This window comes from Coptis chinensis, chromosome 1 (assembly GCF_015680905.1).
Source record: "Coptis chinensis isolate HL-2020 chromosome 1, ASM1568090v1, whole genome shotgun sequence".
Lineage (NCBI taxonomy): Eukaryota > Viridiplantae > Streptophyta > Magnoliopsida > Ranunculales > Ranunculaceae > Coptis > Coptis chinensis.
Genome location: NC_141456.1, coordinates 3,383,096 through 3,396,725, shown reverse-complemented (window position 1 = coordinate 3,396,725; position 13,630 = coordinate 3,383,096). Strand labels below are relative to the sequence as shown.

Sequence of the window (13,630 nt, the reverse complement as noted above, 5' to 3'; positions counted from 1 at the left end):
CAGTCTTTTTGCTTTGCATATTGAGTCGCTAGCTCCAGTGCCAAAGCTTCAGCTTCTGCTACTGAACTTGCCTTTGTTCTACTGACACATGCTCCCACTGGTTCACCCTTATTATTCCTGCCAACCACAGCCAGATTAGCAATGTTTGTTTGAGCAATAAAAGCTGCATCAAAATTCACTTTAACCCATCCAGGTGGATAAATCCAAACAGTCTTTCCTTCTCGACAAGGTGCTTCCAAGACTTTTATCCTCTATTGAGCTTCCAATCACTTTTTTCAGGCCAGTATTAAAAGCCTTATACCAGTTCTCATTAGTAACATATGCATGTTGAAGAATAGCTTGAGGGGTAGTATTTAGGTGTCTAAAGGGCATATTGTTTCTAGCCTGCCATATAGAATCAAGGATAGTTATAAACAGAGTAACATAAACAAACTTAAACAATTCTGTAACCAATCCCCTGGGTCAAATTCAGTAGTATCAACTTTTAGGTTCAGTAGTGAAGAATACCATATCATTTGACTATTCGAGGCCTACTACACTGGAAGAAAATGTGGTTTCAATCCTCTAACTTGTTGCCACAAAAACAACACATGGGGTGCTTGGTGAGATTTTGGTTTGTGGGAATGTTGACATGGTTTTAGTGATGATCGTCCAGATGAAAAGTTGGACCCTAGCTGGCATGGGATAGGTAACTTCCACACCTTGTACATGTTTTTGATCCATATAGGGTTTGAAGATTGTCCTACATTGGGAGATAATAGTCTTGACTGTTTGAGCGATAAATACAAATAACATTGGTCTGCACATTAAACTAAATTGTTCTAAGCAACGAATGAGATTGCTGAGCTGGTGTTCGAAGGAAATAAATTTGTTAAGAGCACTCCCAATGAAAGCCACTATTATTCACCTCTATGTAGGTTGTATTTCCTCTATTTTCCAATCGCTTTTTGGTGAAGGCCAGTATTGAAAAGCCTTAATAAAAGTTCTAATTAGTAACATGGATGCATAAATGAAAAATCGAAAAAAGCTTGAGGAATGAAACATCCCGTTTGAAGTTTAAAAAAAAAAACCGAAAAAAATTGGTCTGCATATTAAACTAAATTGTTCTAAGCAACGAATGAGATTGTTGAGCTGGTGTTTGAAGAAAATAAATTTGTTAAGAGCATTCCCAATGCAAGCCACTATTATTCACCTCCATATAGGCTGTATTTTCCTTATTTTCCACCGTTTTGGTGAAAAGCAAAGTGAGGCTAATGCAGATGAAAAATAATCTATGACGGAATGTTGGATTCGGTCTGAATGTAAAAAAGATAAAATTGAAATGAGAGCCTGCCTGCCCCCATGCAGGATCGAACTACAGACCTCCAGTTTACAAGACTGGCGCTCTACCACTGAGCTATAGGGGCACCATTGATTTGTTAAACACAGTTAACAAATCTAAATCCTAAAAATGAGTTAGTAAACTTATATATATATAATAAACTCGAGAGCAGAAAGTGAGAGAAAGAGAGCAGAATGGAGAAAATGAGCGTGGAGCAATTGAAAGCAGTGAAAGAACAAATCGATCAAGAAGTTATCTTTCTTCAAGACAGCTTAAACAACGTACGCTCTGCTAGTACCGTCTCGAAATTGCATCTAATGCTCTTCACGATCTCTCTCTTCGTCCTCAAGGTCTTCCTTCTTCCTTCTTCCTTCTTCTTCTTCTTGTTTCTTTTATATATGATTTTAATTTCTTGATTGTTATTATTTCAGGAAAGCAAATGTTAGTTCCACTCACAGCATCTCTTTATGTACCTGGAACTCTTGATAGTGCTGATAAAGTTGTTGTTGATATCGGCACTGGTTACTTCGTTGAGGTATGATTTTACATGTTGTAAAGATAGAAACTTTACTTGATTGTGATGGACTGGTAATTGAAATTCACTAAATGTTGTTTATCAGAAAACCATGGCTGAAGGCAAAGAGTATTGTGAACGAAAAATGAACTTAATGAAGTCTAATTATGACCAACTTATTGAGGTATGGTCAGCAACAAAATCTTATGCTATTCTGTTACTACTATTTTGTTTTTTAGTTGAGCTTTTGAAAAATGTGGTGTCATGCAGTGTTCTAAAAAACGCTAGGCGGTGGGAGATCGCCTAGGCCTTCTAGGCAGTGCCTAGACGGGCTAGGGACTAGGTGCTAGGTGGTTTTTTTCATATATATAGTAATACACACATATACTACAAGAAATGAAGAAAATCATTTACCATAACTCAAAAAATAAACACAAACAAAGATACTTATTACAAAAATGCGTAATAGTTGAGGAATATTGACTTCATATAAAAACATACTCTTTGTTATAGTGGCATATAATTTATATTAGACTTAAGTCTTTTAAACTCATTCAAATCTTAAGCCTACACGGGCCTTTATTTTTCGACATTTAATCATTCAAAAAAAAAAAACTTGACTGGACCGCCTAGACCTGCCTAGTCGGTCCACCGATTTTTTAAACGACTAGGGCCTAGGCAAGTCGGTTGGGCACCGCCTAACTCCTAGAGACTGCCTAGGCGGCCGCATAGACCGATTTTTAGAACAGTGGTGTCATTATCCTCTAATCTGCTCCTCCCGAGTGTCACACCACAGCTTGGCCTGATTCAATTGAGTCAGATTCAAACCAGAGGTTTGCTCTCAGGGTCCAAGGTATAAGACATCCTGTGTTTCCAAGCTCCACTTCAGCCTATTGATGAGTGTATGTGGCATCGGGCCAGTTGATGAGCGATATCCCTCATGAGCATCTTAAACATGGTTATAATGGTGCAAGGCGGCCTTTGTAGTAAATTTGCCTCAATGTGAACCGAAGCTTGAGCGTTTAGACAATTGCACTGTTTTTGTGCTTGATTGAAGAACTATTGTAAAAGAGAGTTGGGCTCATTCCTGTAAACTTGACTTATTTGGAGATATCAACTGTTAAAATTGTTTTTATTTTGATAATTTAAACCACATTAGGCTGTATTCAAAGTTTTCTTGTTACTCCAAAGCTCACCTCCTGACAGTGGTACTGCAACCGAGCAAGGAATGCCTTTTTTTGTGCCTTTAACGCGGATAGTTTACTCCTTTGTTATTGAAGTTCCTTGTTATATTGAAATTCAGGTTGCATCCAAGAAAAAGAACATAGCTGATGAAGCAGGAGCCTTCTTGCAGGCAAAGTTGAGGCAGGCTGCTCCAACAACATAGTGAGAAGTGGGTTTGAGAAAGGATTATCTAACTTTCAATTAAATGTTTGCTAGCTGGGTGAGTAGGATCAAGCTAGAATGCTAAAAAGCAACTGTTTAGAGCAACTTAGATCTCATGTGGTGCCGAGTTTCAAGTACCAACCAAACGTATTTGTGCCAAGAACTCTGTCATTTTAGCTTTATATACCAAGAGATGATATTAGTAATTTTTATTTTTTATCCAGGGAGGTTTTGTTGAGATGGTGAATGTTTTAAGTGGGATCAGAGTGACTTCATACTGTTGTCTATCAGTGTATGCCAATGTGAAATCTCCTTTGAAGATAAGTGTGCTGGCCTTGTTTGCTGATCGTGAGAATTTTGAATCGACTAGTGTTACTTTTGAGTTTTATAGGCCAAGTATCCACCAAAACTGAACTAGGTACGTAGTAAAAAAAACATTATATTTTATTTTCATACGAATTAAACTGTAGTTGTAAAATGTCTGGTGAACATCATAAATTAAGGTCTAGAACTCTGCCCTGCGAAATTCCTCAGTCTGTGCTGCAAATTAGTGCAATGCACGTTTCACTTCCGTCTGATTTCTGTGCTGCAAATTAGTGAAATGCATGCTCCACTTTTATCTGATACTCATTTACAATTAGGAGATAATATATACTCTAGATGATTATATAGAGTTTGACTGCTAAATGGAAGTTATTTTTTATGGAGGTCCAGGGAAATAGAGAACCCCAGAGATAAAAATAGGTAACCATTGACAAAAACATTCAATGGGTTTGGTAAGTCATTCATGTTAGTATTAAACTACTTTTTCCTAAAAGGAATGGGTGAGGGTAAATCATCAATGGCCACATTAATGAAGCTTGTCTCGATGCTTCATAACTCAGAAGAGGTTACTAAGCTGGTGTTTGGAGGATAGATAAGCTCGTCTCGTGTGGTCCATGGATTATATTTCTAGTTACTTCTATTCTATATATTTCGAGTTCGGTTCCTCTATAACCGGGTACAGAGATTGATCTCGTACACACACACATACAAAATCTTATACACACATCTACCAGCACATACACAGCCTATATCGAGGCACAAACACATTTCGGATATCAGGCGAGATAAACGGTTATGAAATGATCGCGAGGTTGTAGAGATCTCGAGTCCATATATTTCTATCACACAAATTGCATTTTTGTGATATGACCTCACAAATAATATCGTTGTACCAAAATCTTATGCCAACTACCAGCGCTACAAGCCTACAAGCAAACTGTTTTTCATAAATAAAGAGAGAAGCCCTCTTTATTAGAGGCTCTTGCTTTAGTGCTTACAAGTTACAAGCCAAGTGCGTCTGACCGTTTTTCTGGGAAACCTTGGACAACACAAAAAGGATCCTCCTTAAAATCATCATCATACCTTAAAAATCTGTGTACATTGGACTTTTAAGTGTGTTGAGGCCACATGTACTGAAAAACCATTTATTGCACTTCTTCAGTTTCAGCTGAAAAACAAATGTTTATTTTGTATTGTGGTCTACATGGCAACCTGTTATTAGTTCACAGATTACACGTACACTTGCGTGTCTTTGGGACAGAATATACTTGCTATCAATATATACAAAAGGAGCCTATTACTCCCACAATATCCACCTGAGTCACCTTTCCACTGGCATCACTAGCTACAATGTCTAGTCTCATTTCTTCTTCTGATCAGTCAAAGCTAAGACGATTAGGTGAAGAGGGTACAGCTGTTTCTTCTCAAGCTTCTACAATGGCAAGCACTTCTTTCCAGTTGACATCCATTTTCTTTGTTTTCTTTTAATCCTTGTTATCAACTTAAGTTCTTTTTTCCATCATATACGAGCTTGGATGGTATGGTGTGTTTGTACTTTTCTTCTCAAGGGAATGCTTGTTTTGCCTTATATTTGAAGTTTTAAGCTGTGTAATGCATATGGGCTTCTGTTTTTAGTTGTTTTCTTGATCACTTTGATTTAGTAGGTTCATTTTAGTACTTGGTATGATTTATACATGTAAAGATGTGGCTTTGCTTCACTTTTGAGTTTGAATGTAGTATGAAAAGTGGTTTGTACATGAAAAGATGGGACTTTGGTTCAGTTTTGAGTTAGAAAAAATTGTAACAAGTGATTTCTTACATGAAAAAGTGTGGGTTTGGTTCAGTTTTGAGTTAGAATGTAGTATGAAAAGTTGAGGTCTTTGACTGTTAAGTTTTAGTTCAATGTATCCTAGATCATGTTTTTGCTTTTGATTTATAGCTATGTAATTACAGTTTTTTTAGTATGATGATTTCATAGGTTTAATGGTTTTGAGCTTAGTGAAGCTTATGGACTTTTTTTTGTGAATATGGGTTTGATTTATACTAGAGCATTTTGTGATAGTAAATTAGCCATTTTGCTTGTTATAATGCGTTCTCTAGTTGTGGTACTCATTTGGTCTTTACTTTTCTCATTGAATCTTGAACCTCAAAGGCTCAAACCAGTCGCCAGTTCCGTACACAATTCACTATTTATACAAAACTTCTTGTACATTTTCCCTCCAGTTTTCAGTTGATTAAGCTTATAACGTCTGTAAGATATTGAAAATGATGGTTTAAGAATGATCCTTGATCCATGAGTGTAGAGAAAAAGGGCTGTTTGCCTTTTTTGTAATGCGTGACTCGCACCCTAGTTGGCTTGGAGCACAGCGCAACACGCACTCCCTTGGAGGATTTGTACTTAGCCAAATTTTGGGTCGAGCGAAAGAAAAGTTACTAGACTTTTGTGTACAAGTTTTTATAGGCGACACTCGTGCTCACCTGACGCCTAAGGCAAGGCGCGACTCGCGCTCGGACCCCTTCACAGACACATCTGAATTTTTTACTGGTATTTCGATTTTATGTTTTATACTGATATTTTCGGTCCAATATAAAAATAGAAGTTAGGTTTTCTATTCAATAACTTAACCAATACTAGAATATAGACAAAAATTGTAAGAGTGCAATCTAAGTGAGTGTTTGAGTGTTCATTCTTTGTGAGTGAATTGAGAGCTCTTGTAATCTGTTACTTTGTGCATCTAGTAAAGCTTGGATCTCGCCGGTGGACGTAGGCACATTGCCGAACCACGTTATATCTGTGTCTTGTGGTTTGTTCTCTTTTACATTAGTCTCTTTATTTTATATGCTTGGTAGTTGATATTGAAAAGTGTTGAGATAGTACTTGGAGGGTGTTGAAGTCTTGTCTTGTAAGAAGAATCAATCCTTGTGTAGAGTTGATTCTTTCTTGTAGTGGATAGCATTATTTCCGCTTTAGTTATTCACAACAATGAGCTTATATATGGTATTTTATCATTCAGTGGAGTTCTTATGTTGGTATTCATTAGTGATTTTTTAGCATGTTTACTTATTATATAGAAGATTGCAGTCATAGTATTCAAGAAATCAAGAACTTATGTCCAAACAAGGATAATTGGTTGTGTAATAGCTTAGTAAAATTAGAATACTCTGTTGTGATATTTATTGCTATTGTCGAGTTATTTGTTCATCATCCCCTTTGGGCTGCCTATCACTGTTTTGATTGGGACACACTTTCAAATTAGAGGCAGTATTTTATCCTCTTTGTGCTATTTTTCTTCCAAACAAATAATAAATCTGGATCTTACTTTTCAGGAAATTGACGCCGTCTTCCAAATTTTCGACCTAGCTATTGACATTTTCTGCCGATTTCCTGCAAAATCTGTGCTCAGGTTGCAGTGTGTATCAAAAGGGTGGAAAGACATCACATCTGATACTTCTTTTAGGACAGGTTCATTCCCAAAGGTCAAAACCCACACTCTCCGGATTCTTCTTTCAGGAAAGGTTCCAGTTGTGCCACGAGGACATAGAATCAATCAGCTACATTCCTGTTGATTCCGAGAGTAGCACTGTACACAGCAACATCTTTGACTTCCTCCCTGAAAAAGTTGTCCTTATGGCCTCGAGCAACGGGCTTCTTTGTTGCCGAAGTTGTAGAAAGGCTTATCTCCCTGCCCTTTATATATGCAACCCCTCTAACAAGGAATACATTGCGCTAGAATGGGATGGGCCTAGAGAGATTGAAAGCATTGCATTTACTATTGACCCATCCAAGTGCTCCAAGGGTTCCCTAGACTTGACAAGTTTCAAACTGGTGAGCGTGCATAAGATCGAAGATGAGATGGAGTCTTATTTTTCTTTTGAAATCTACTCTTCCAAAACAGGTAAGTGGATCAGCTTGATAGAGGAAGACTGCACTTGTGACTTCAGTTTGTTCAAAACAGAGGGGTCTTTGCTAATGGATTTTTGTACTGGCTGACTGATGGGGACTTACTACTCGCATTTGACATCGAAAAGGAGCAGTCCTGGCTGATTGGGCCTCCACCTATGCCAGCCAATGGCTTCTCTGCTATGTGCATAGGTGAATCTGATGGAGATCTCCATTATATCGAAATTTCTGAGGCAGGAATTCGAGACTGGTTTCTCGAAGGATGTTCTGACGAACCTACATGGTTTCTCAAGCATTCCATATCTCGAACCATAATGGAGGAAGAACATCCAAGCGTTTTCCAGAATATGGCAAAGAGAGTAACAATGGCCATGAACACGGATCCAAAGCCATGGTTGGATCCTTTGGCTTTCAAAGACGGCATCCTGTTTATGACTGTGTGTGCCAAGGTCTACTCCTACAACCTTGACACTGGGAAGATCAATGAACTCTGCCGGCTTGATTGTTTGGGACCCAATTCATTTGGAATTGGATCTCCTATAGTACTTCCGTACAGCTTGAGCTTGGTGCCTCTGGAATGCCCATAAGTGACAGTACACTACTTAAACATATTTACTTATATTGTGAATCATATCACTATCTTATAGGAAAACATCTGTCCCACTTTTGAGGTTGTGAGGGGTTTCAGTAGTTTCTGGGGATCGAACTTAGCGTAGGTGACCCAGGGCTCAGCTGTTGTTTACAGACTTTTACAGTACTAACGTTTTCAGGTAGTATGCATGCAGTATTAAGGATTATTATTCATGTTGCAAATGTTTATGAGAACTATTGAGCATAGTACAAAATATCCTGATATATCGTAATATTTGGGGATATCTATCCAAATTTCAGAGAAAAATATATAAATATCACAATATATTTAGAGATGTATATAACTATAAATATCGGTGATATTTTGATGATATTTGTGATATTTGAAGATATTTTGTAATATTTGGTGATATTTTGTGTATATAATAATTTTATTTAATATTTACTATTATATTTCAAATAAATATAAATAATGTATTATGATATATCAAAAAATATCTACGATATTTGTCAATATTTTGGATATATTCATGATATTTGCTTGTGAAATGATATTTGTATATGAAACAATATCAAACCTCTCTAAAGAGAGGGATATATCCACGATACATATTCAGAAATTGAATATTGATAAATATCCATATTCTGATATTTTGTACCATGCTACTGAGAACTTGTTGTAAAAACAACAAATACTATGCATTGGTTTTAGGCTTCTATATACTGTTGTATTAAGTGTTATGTCATATACTTAATTAGTGAAAAAAAAAAAAAAAAAAAAAAAAAAAAAATCAGCATCAGCATCGAAAAATTTCTCGAAAAATCAGAAATTTCGTCGGCATTTTGTTGTTGAGTTTAAAGTTGCAAATATTGGATTGTATCAAGGGTAAATTGGTCAAGATAGGAGAAAACTCGTAGAAGAAGGGAAACAACAACAACAACAACCCTTATTCTTTATTATTAGCTCTCAAAGCGAAAATAGGAAGCAGCTCTTTTTGCATTTTGTCATCATACCAATTCCTTGCTTGCTTCCTAAATCGATTCAGGTTTGTCATTTATTAGTTTTTTATATTATAAACTAAATTTTCATGTTCAAATGGATCCAATTATTGATGATAATGTTTTAAATAACTCTAAAGTTTAAGTTTTTAGAACTTGGTTGGTTTAATTTGATATATATATTGTCTCATTTATTAAGAACTTGGTGCTGGTTATGGTTTGTGAGAGTTCATGAGACTGATTGGCATGGCACATTTTCAAGCAAGAGGAGCCCCTTCAAATGGTACTATATATATTTGTAACTTGCCCCATGGAGCTGATGAAAATATGCTGGCAGAGTTTTTTGGCACCATTGGGTTGCTAAAGGTAGGGCGTCTGACCAGGTAACAGATGTAAAGCAACATAGTGTCAGTGTTTGGATTGAATGTTTCTTTTCATATAGAGGCTAAGTAGGTTTTTTTTTTTGCTCTTATATTGGACCTATTAGAAAGACAAAAGAACAGGTCGGCCCAAGATATGGTTTTATCGAGACAAGGAGACAAATGAGCTAAAGGGAGATGCAACAGTCACATATGAGGATCCTCATGCAGCACGGGCTGCTGTAGAATGGTTCAACAACAAGGATTTTCATGGAAGCATTATTGGAGTATTTATGGCAGAGTCGAAGAATGCCAAAGATGAAGTAAATGTCGTGGAAGATCCAGTTATAGCTGTGGATTTACCGGCACAAGAGGATGCTATTGATATGAATGAAGGTGGAGGAAAAGGAAGAGGCCGCGGCGATGTGCCAGGGAAAGCATGGCAACAAGATGGAGACTGGATGTGTCCAAATACAAGGTCTGTGATGTGACATTGGTGAGCAGCTCATTCTTGCACTTTAAGCTTTTCCCAATTATCTGAATTTATATGAAATATGTCTTTTAGCTCCTTGTGCGCTGTTTTGTTTTGTAGCAGTTGCTCCAATGTAAACTTTGCTTTTCGTGGTGTGTGTAACCGTTGTGGAAGTGCCCGTCCCACTGGTAGTTCTGGCACTGGTGCTGGGGCTGCTGGTCGGGAAGAGGCCGTGGTGGTGGTGGTGGTGCTGCTGATGATTCGGGAGGTCGTGGCCGCCAGCTGGTGCCCCAACCGGTTTGTTTGGCCCAAATGATTGGCCTTGTCCAATGTACGATTACTTTCTTGGGTTAAAAAACTTGTACAATCTTTTTGTAATCATGATGGCTTCATCTTGTACTAATAACTCTAAACTATTTCAGGTGTGGCAACATAAACTGGGCAAAGCGATTAAAATGCAATATCTGTAATACTAACAAGCCCGGTCACAATGAAGGTGGTGTCAGGTAATATAAGCTTTTTGTTGGTTTATACTTTATACTTAAAACTTTAGTACGCTATAATTTGCTGAATGTTATCAGTTTTGGAGTTTTGTTTTGTGCTTCTTCCTGTGTGTATTAGGTGCTTTGGATTAAATGAACAGTCAATAAATCTGAAGTTACTTGTGGAATACATCTGAGCATGTAGGCTATAGACACCGACTATGTGATTTTCCATTTATTTTTCCGTTTCTTCCTTTTCATCTTAACTTGGTTTTGCAGTCTCTCTCTCTCTCTCTCTCTTAAAAGTAGAGTCTTGCTGCATGTGGCAGTCCGTCAGCAATTTCTGCAGCGAGGGTTCTGCCCTGTGTTTGGAAGAGAGTAGTACTAGGATGGTTGACCTCCTGGGAAGTCCTCTTGTTGCACACATTTTTTTATTTGTTTACCGTTGAAAAAGATGAAGGCATGTTGAATAAAATATATTATCTCTCTGTGCCTTTTTTATTTATTTATTGGCAAGCCTGTTTTAAACGAGATCAGTAACTCTTAAAATGTGTGGGCAAGCCTGTGTTTAAAGAGATCAGTAACTCAATAGTATGTAGCGGGGATCGCAACCTTTAGTATCATCACCCAGAGGGTTTACCAACAAAGCTAGAAGACACTTACGGTTGTGGCATAGTGCCATGTGAGTTTCTTGAGTGCTGCTTAAAAAACAATCTAAACCCAAAATAAGCTTTCAAAGAATGTCTTTCTGTTGTGGTAGTTTCCTGTCTGTATCCCATGAAACATCTGAACTCACTGACATGGTCAATTGATATTCTTTCGTGCATATTGACTAACCCTGACTGGCACATTTTATCTTCTACTTTTACTGTTAAGATGAAATACTACTTTAAGTGACATATGACCATGCTATGCTATATTCATGTACGTTGTTATCCACAAAAGTTTATAATTATTCAATTACTTATTTGCGTGATTTTGATCTGTTTGTAATACCAGAGGTGGACGGGCGGGAGGTTACAAAGAGCTTGATGAAGAAGAAATAGAGGAAACTAGACGCCGTCGGAGGGAGGCTGAGGAAGTAAGCTTAACTTTGCATCTTATTGACAAAGGCTTTGGAGCTTGTTTAATCATAATGTTTTACTGTTCCAATTTCAGGATGACGGTGAGATGTATGACGAATTTGGAAATTTGAAAAAGAAATTTCGTGCCAAAGTGCAGCAAGCTGAAGCTGTTCAGGTACTTCCAGGTGCTGGGCGTGCTGGATGGGAAGTTGAAGAACTCGGTATTGTTTTCTCATCTTGGCTTTTATTTTTTGATTCTATGTTATATTTCTCCATTTCACGTCAAGTTATTTATTTGAATGATGTTGTGGCAGGTATGGCAGAAAGAAATGGAAGAGAGAGAAGCAAAGACAGGGGAAGAGACTATGATGAGAAAGAGTATACTAGGAGTAGAGACCGGGATGATCACTCTTTCGAGAGGGGTAGGCACAGAAGCAGGAGCAGAGAGAGGGAGAGGGACCGTGAGAGGGACAGGGGTAGAGATCGAGCTCGAGAGTATGTTCATGATCGAGACAGAGAACATGGGAGGGAAAGGGACCGGGACCGAAATCGAGAATGGTAATTAGCCATGCGTGGTTGCATCTGATATTTGCTCTTTTGGTTCTTTAGTTAGTCGTGGAGTGTTCAGTTATTGTCCGAGGAAGATCTCACTGGAACTGGAACTTGAACTTGAACATGGTCATAATTCACTTCTCTTTGAAACACTTTATTTTTTTGATAATTTATCGTTATTTATTTTTGGAATGAACATATAAATTTTGTTGTGTCGGCAAGTCTGTTAGTGGTTTTGGGTAGTGTGCTTTCAAATAGCAACCGTGAATGAATCCTATTATGTTCATTCCTGAAAGATTTTAATTTCCAGATGCACTCAGATTGGGCGATTGGAAATGCTTTAGATTTCCTTTCAGCACAATGCTCTTTGTCTAGACTCAAGGCCCCTTTTGTCAGTGTGTGAGATAAGATGTAAAAAAGAGGGGCATTTGTCCGACCGTACGTCAGAGATTCAAGGTTTTGGTGTCTTCAGAAATTGCTCTCTGTATTGAAATTAAGTAAAGTGTCTTTAAAAATTGCTATCTGTACTGGGGACGCATCATGGTAACTATTCGATATATTTAGTTTTGATCTTACTGTGCAATTTCTCGGTAGTGTAAGAAAGAACAAATCTAACAAAGCCACTAAATAGCTATAGAGGGAAATGGGTTGAACAAGACTCACCTATGTCTAGGTCCCGGCCCAAAATTCACATGTAGAAGGTCCAAGCCCGACCTATGTCTAGGTCCCAGCCCAAAATTCGCATGTAGAAGGTCCAAGCCCGACCTAGGTCCTGTTGGACATGATCGGAGTCGGGCTTGATTTAGGTCCAATAAATTTATATGTAAATAGTTAATTATTTTGTAATTTCTAAAAAAAAAAATGAAATTAAGTATAGCAAAAGTTGAACCCATGTTTTATGTGTGGTAGTGTGGCACTATATCACTAATCTATCGACTCTCAAACTTTTTATGTATGCTAATAGTTGAAAATGTGATAGTATTTAATTGAAAAACTAACAAAACTACTTTAGTTTTTAGACTGGCTGGATAGGGATATGTCCAGAACTAGCCCAATAGTCTTATCGGACAATATTTAAGATCTAAATCCCTATCTTATTAATTTGGATTAAATTGGACTGACCCAATGCCCCTACGGAAAGTAGTTAATTAATAAACAATCGGAATGACCCAATGTCCTACGGGAAGTAGTTAATTAATAAAGATAAAGGGAACACTGAAAAATCACTTGGTGGGGGATGGGCAAAATGGCAAATCAAGATGATATTTCGGACTTGCTCTCAGGCGGGGCAGTTTAAGCGCATATTAATCGGCGCATAAGCGCTATGCGTCTCTAGGCCGATCCGATAAAAAAAAATTTAGAGGTCTGAGTGGGTGCCATAAAATGAGTGATTTCTTCCGTTTATTAGGAAAATCGGTATAAAAAAAACATCGATCAATAGGTTTACAAGTTTTGTTTGTTTTTAAAAAAAATTTAAGTTCACAAAAAACCCAAAAAAATATAATCAAAACCGTAAAAAATGAAAAACCACAAAAAACACTCTTAGGCCAGCTACCACTCCACCACTAAGACTTATATCACTTATACGTGACATATATCTATTAAAAGTTACAACAAACATGGAAATATGTAAAATGACATCGTGGAACAGACGCAAAATTGAAG

The 13,630-nt window shown here is 37.5% G+C and overlaps 1 protein-coding gene, 1 non-coding gene and 2 pseudogenes across 3 annotated transcripts; 3 read left to right on the top strand and 1 right to left on the bottom strand.

Annotated features, from left to right (window-relative positions):
- Positions 1-1,334: 1,334 nt before the first annotated feature.
- Positions 1,335-1,406, bottom strand: TRNAT-UGU (transfer RNA threonine (anticodon UGU)). The gene has a single exon. It is a non-coding gene; the product is annotated as a tRNA-Thr (tRNA).
- A 91-nt stretch (positions 1,407-1,497) lies between these two features.
- LOC147521372 (prefoldin subunit 5-like) lies at positions 1,498-3,545 on the top strand. The gene is given in 5 exon segments (XM_086561764.1): positions 1,498-1,615; positions 1,618-1,671; positions 1,753-1,856; positions 1,942-2,019; positions 3,139-3,545. Coding segments are annotated over 5 exon segments (420 nt in total). The 5' UTR covers positions 1,498-1,515; the 3' UTR covers positions 3,223-3,545.
- A 1,350-nt stretch (positions 3,546-4,895) lies between these two features.
- On the top strand, positions 4,896-8,265 carry LOC147521371 (F-box protein At5g49610-like; annotated as a pseudogene).
- Positions 8,266-8,943: 678 nt separating this feature from the next.
- On the top strand, positions 8,944-12,179 carry LOC147521370 (transcription initiation factor TFIID subunit 15-like; annotated as a pseudogene). Its single transcript, XR_015196131.1, has 8 exons — positions 8,944-9,083; positions 9,236-9,402; positions 9,524-9,873; positions 9,991-10,198; positions 10,290-10,373; positions 11,349-11,430; positions 11,508-11,634; positions 11,728-12,179. The product of XR_015196131.1 is annotated as a transcription initiation factor TFIID subunit 15-like (transcript).
- The last annotated feature ends 1,451 nt before the right edge of the window (positions 12,180-13,630 follow it).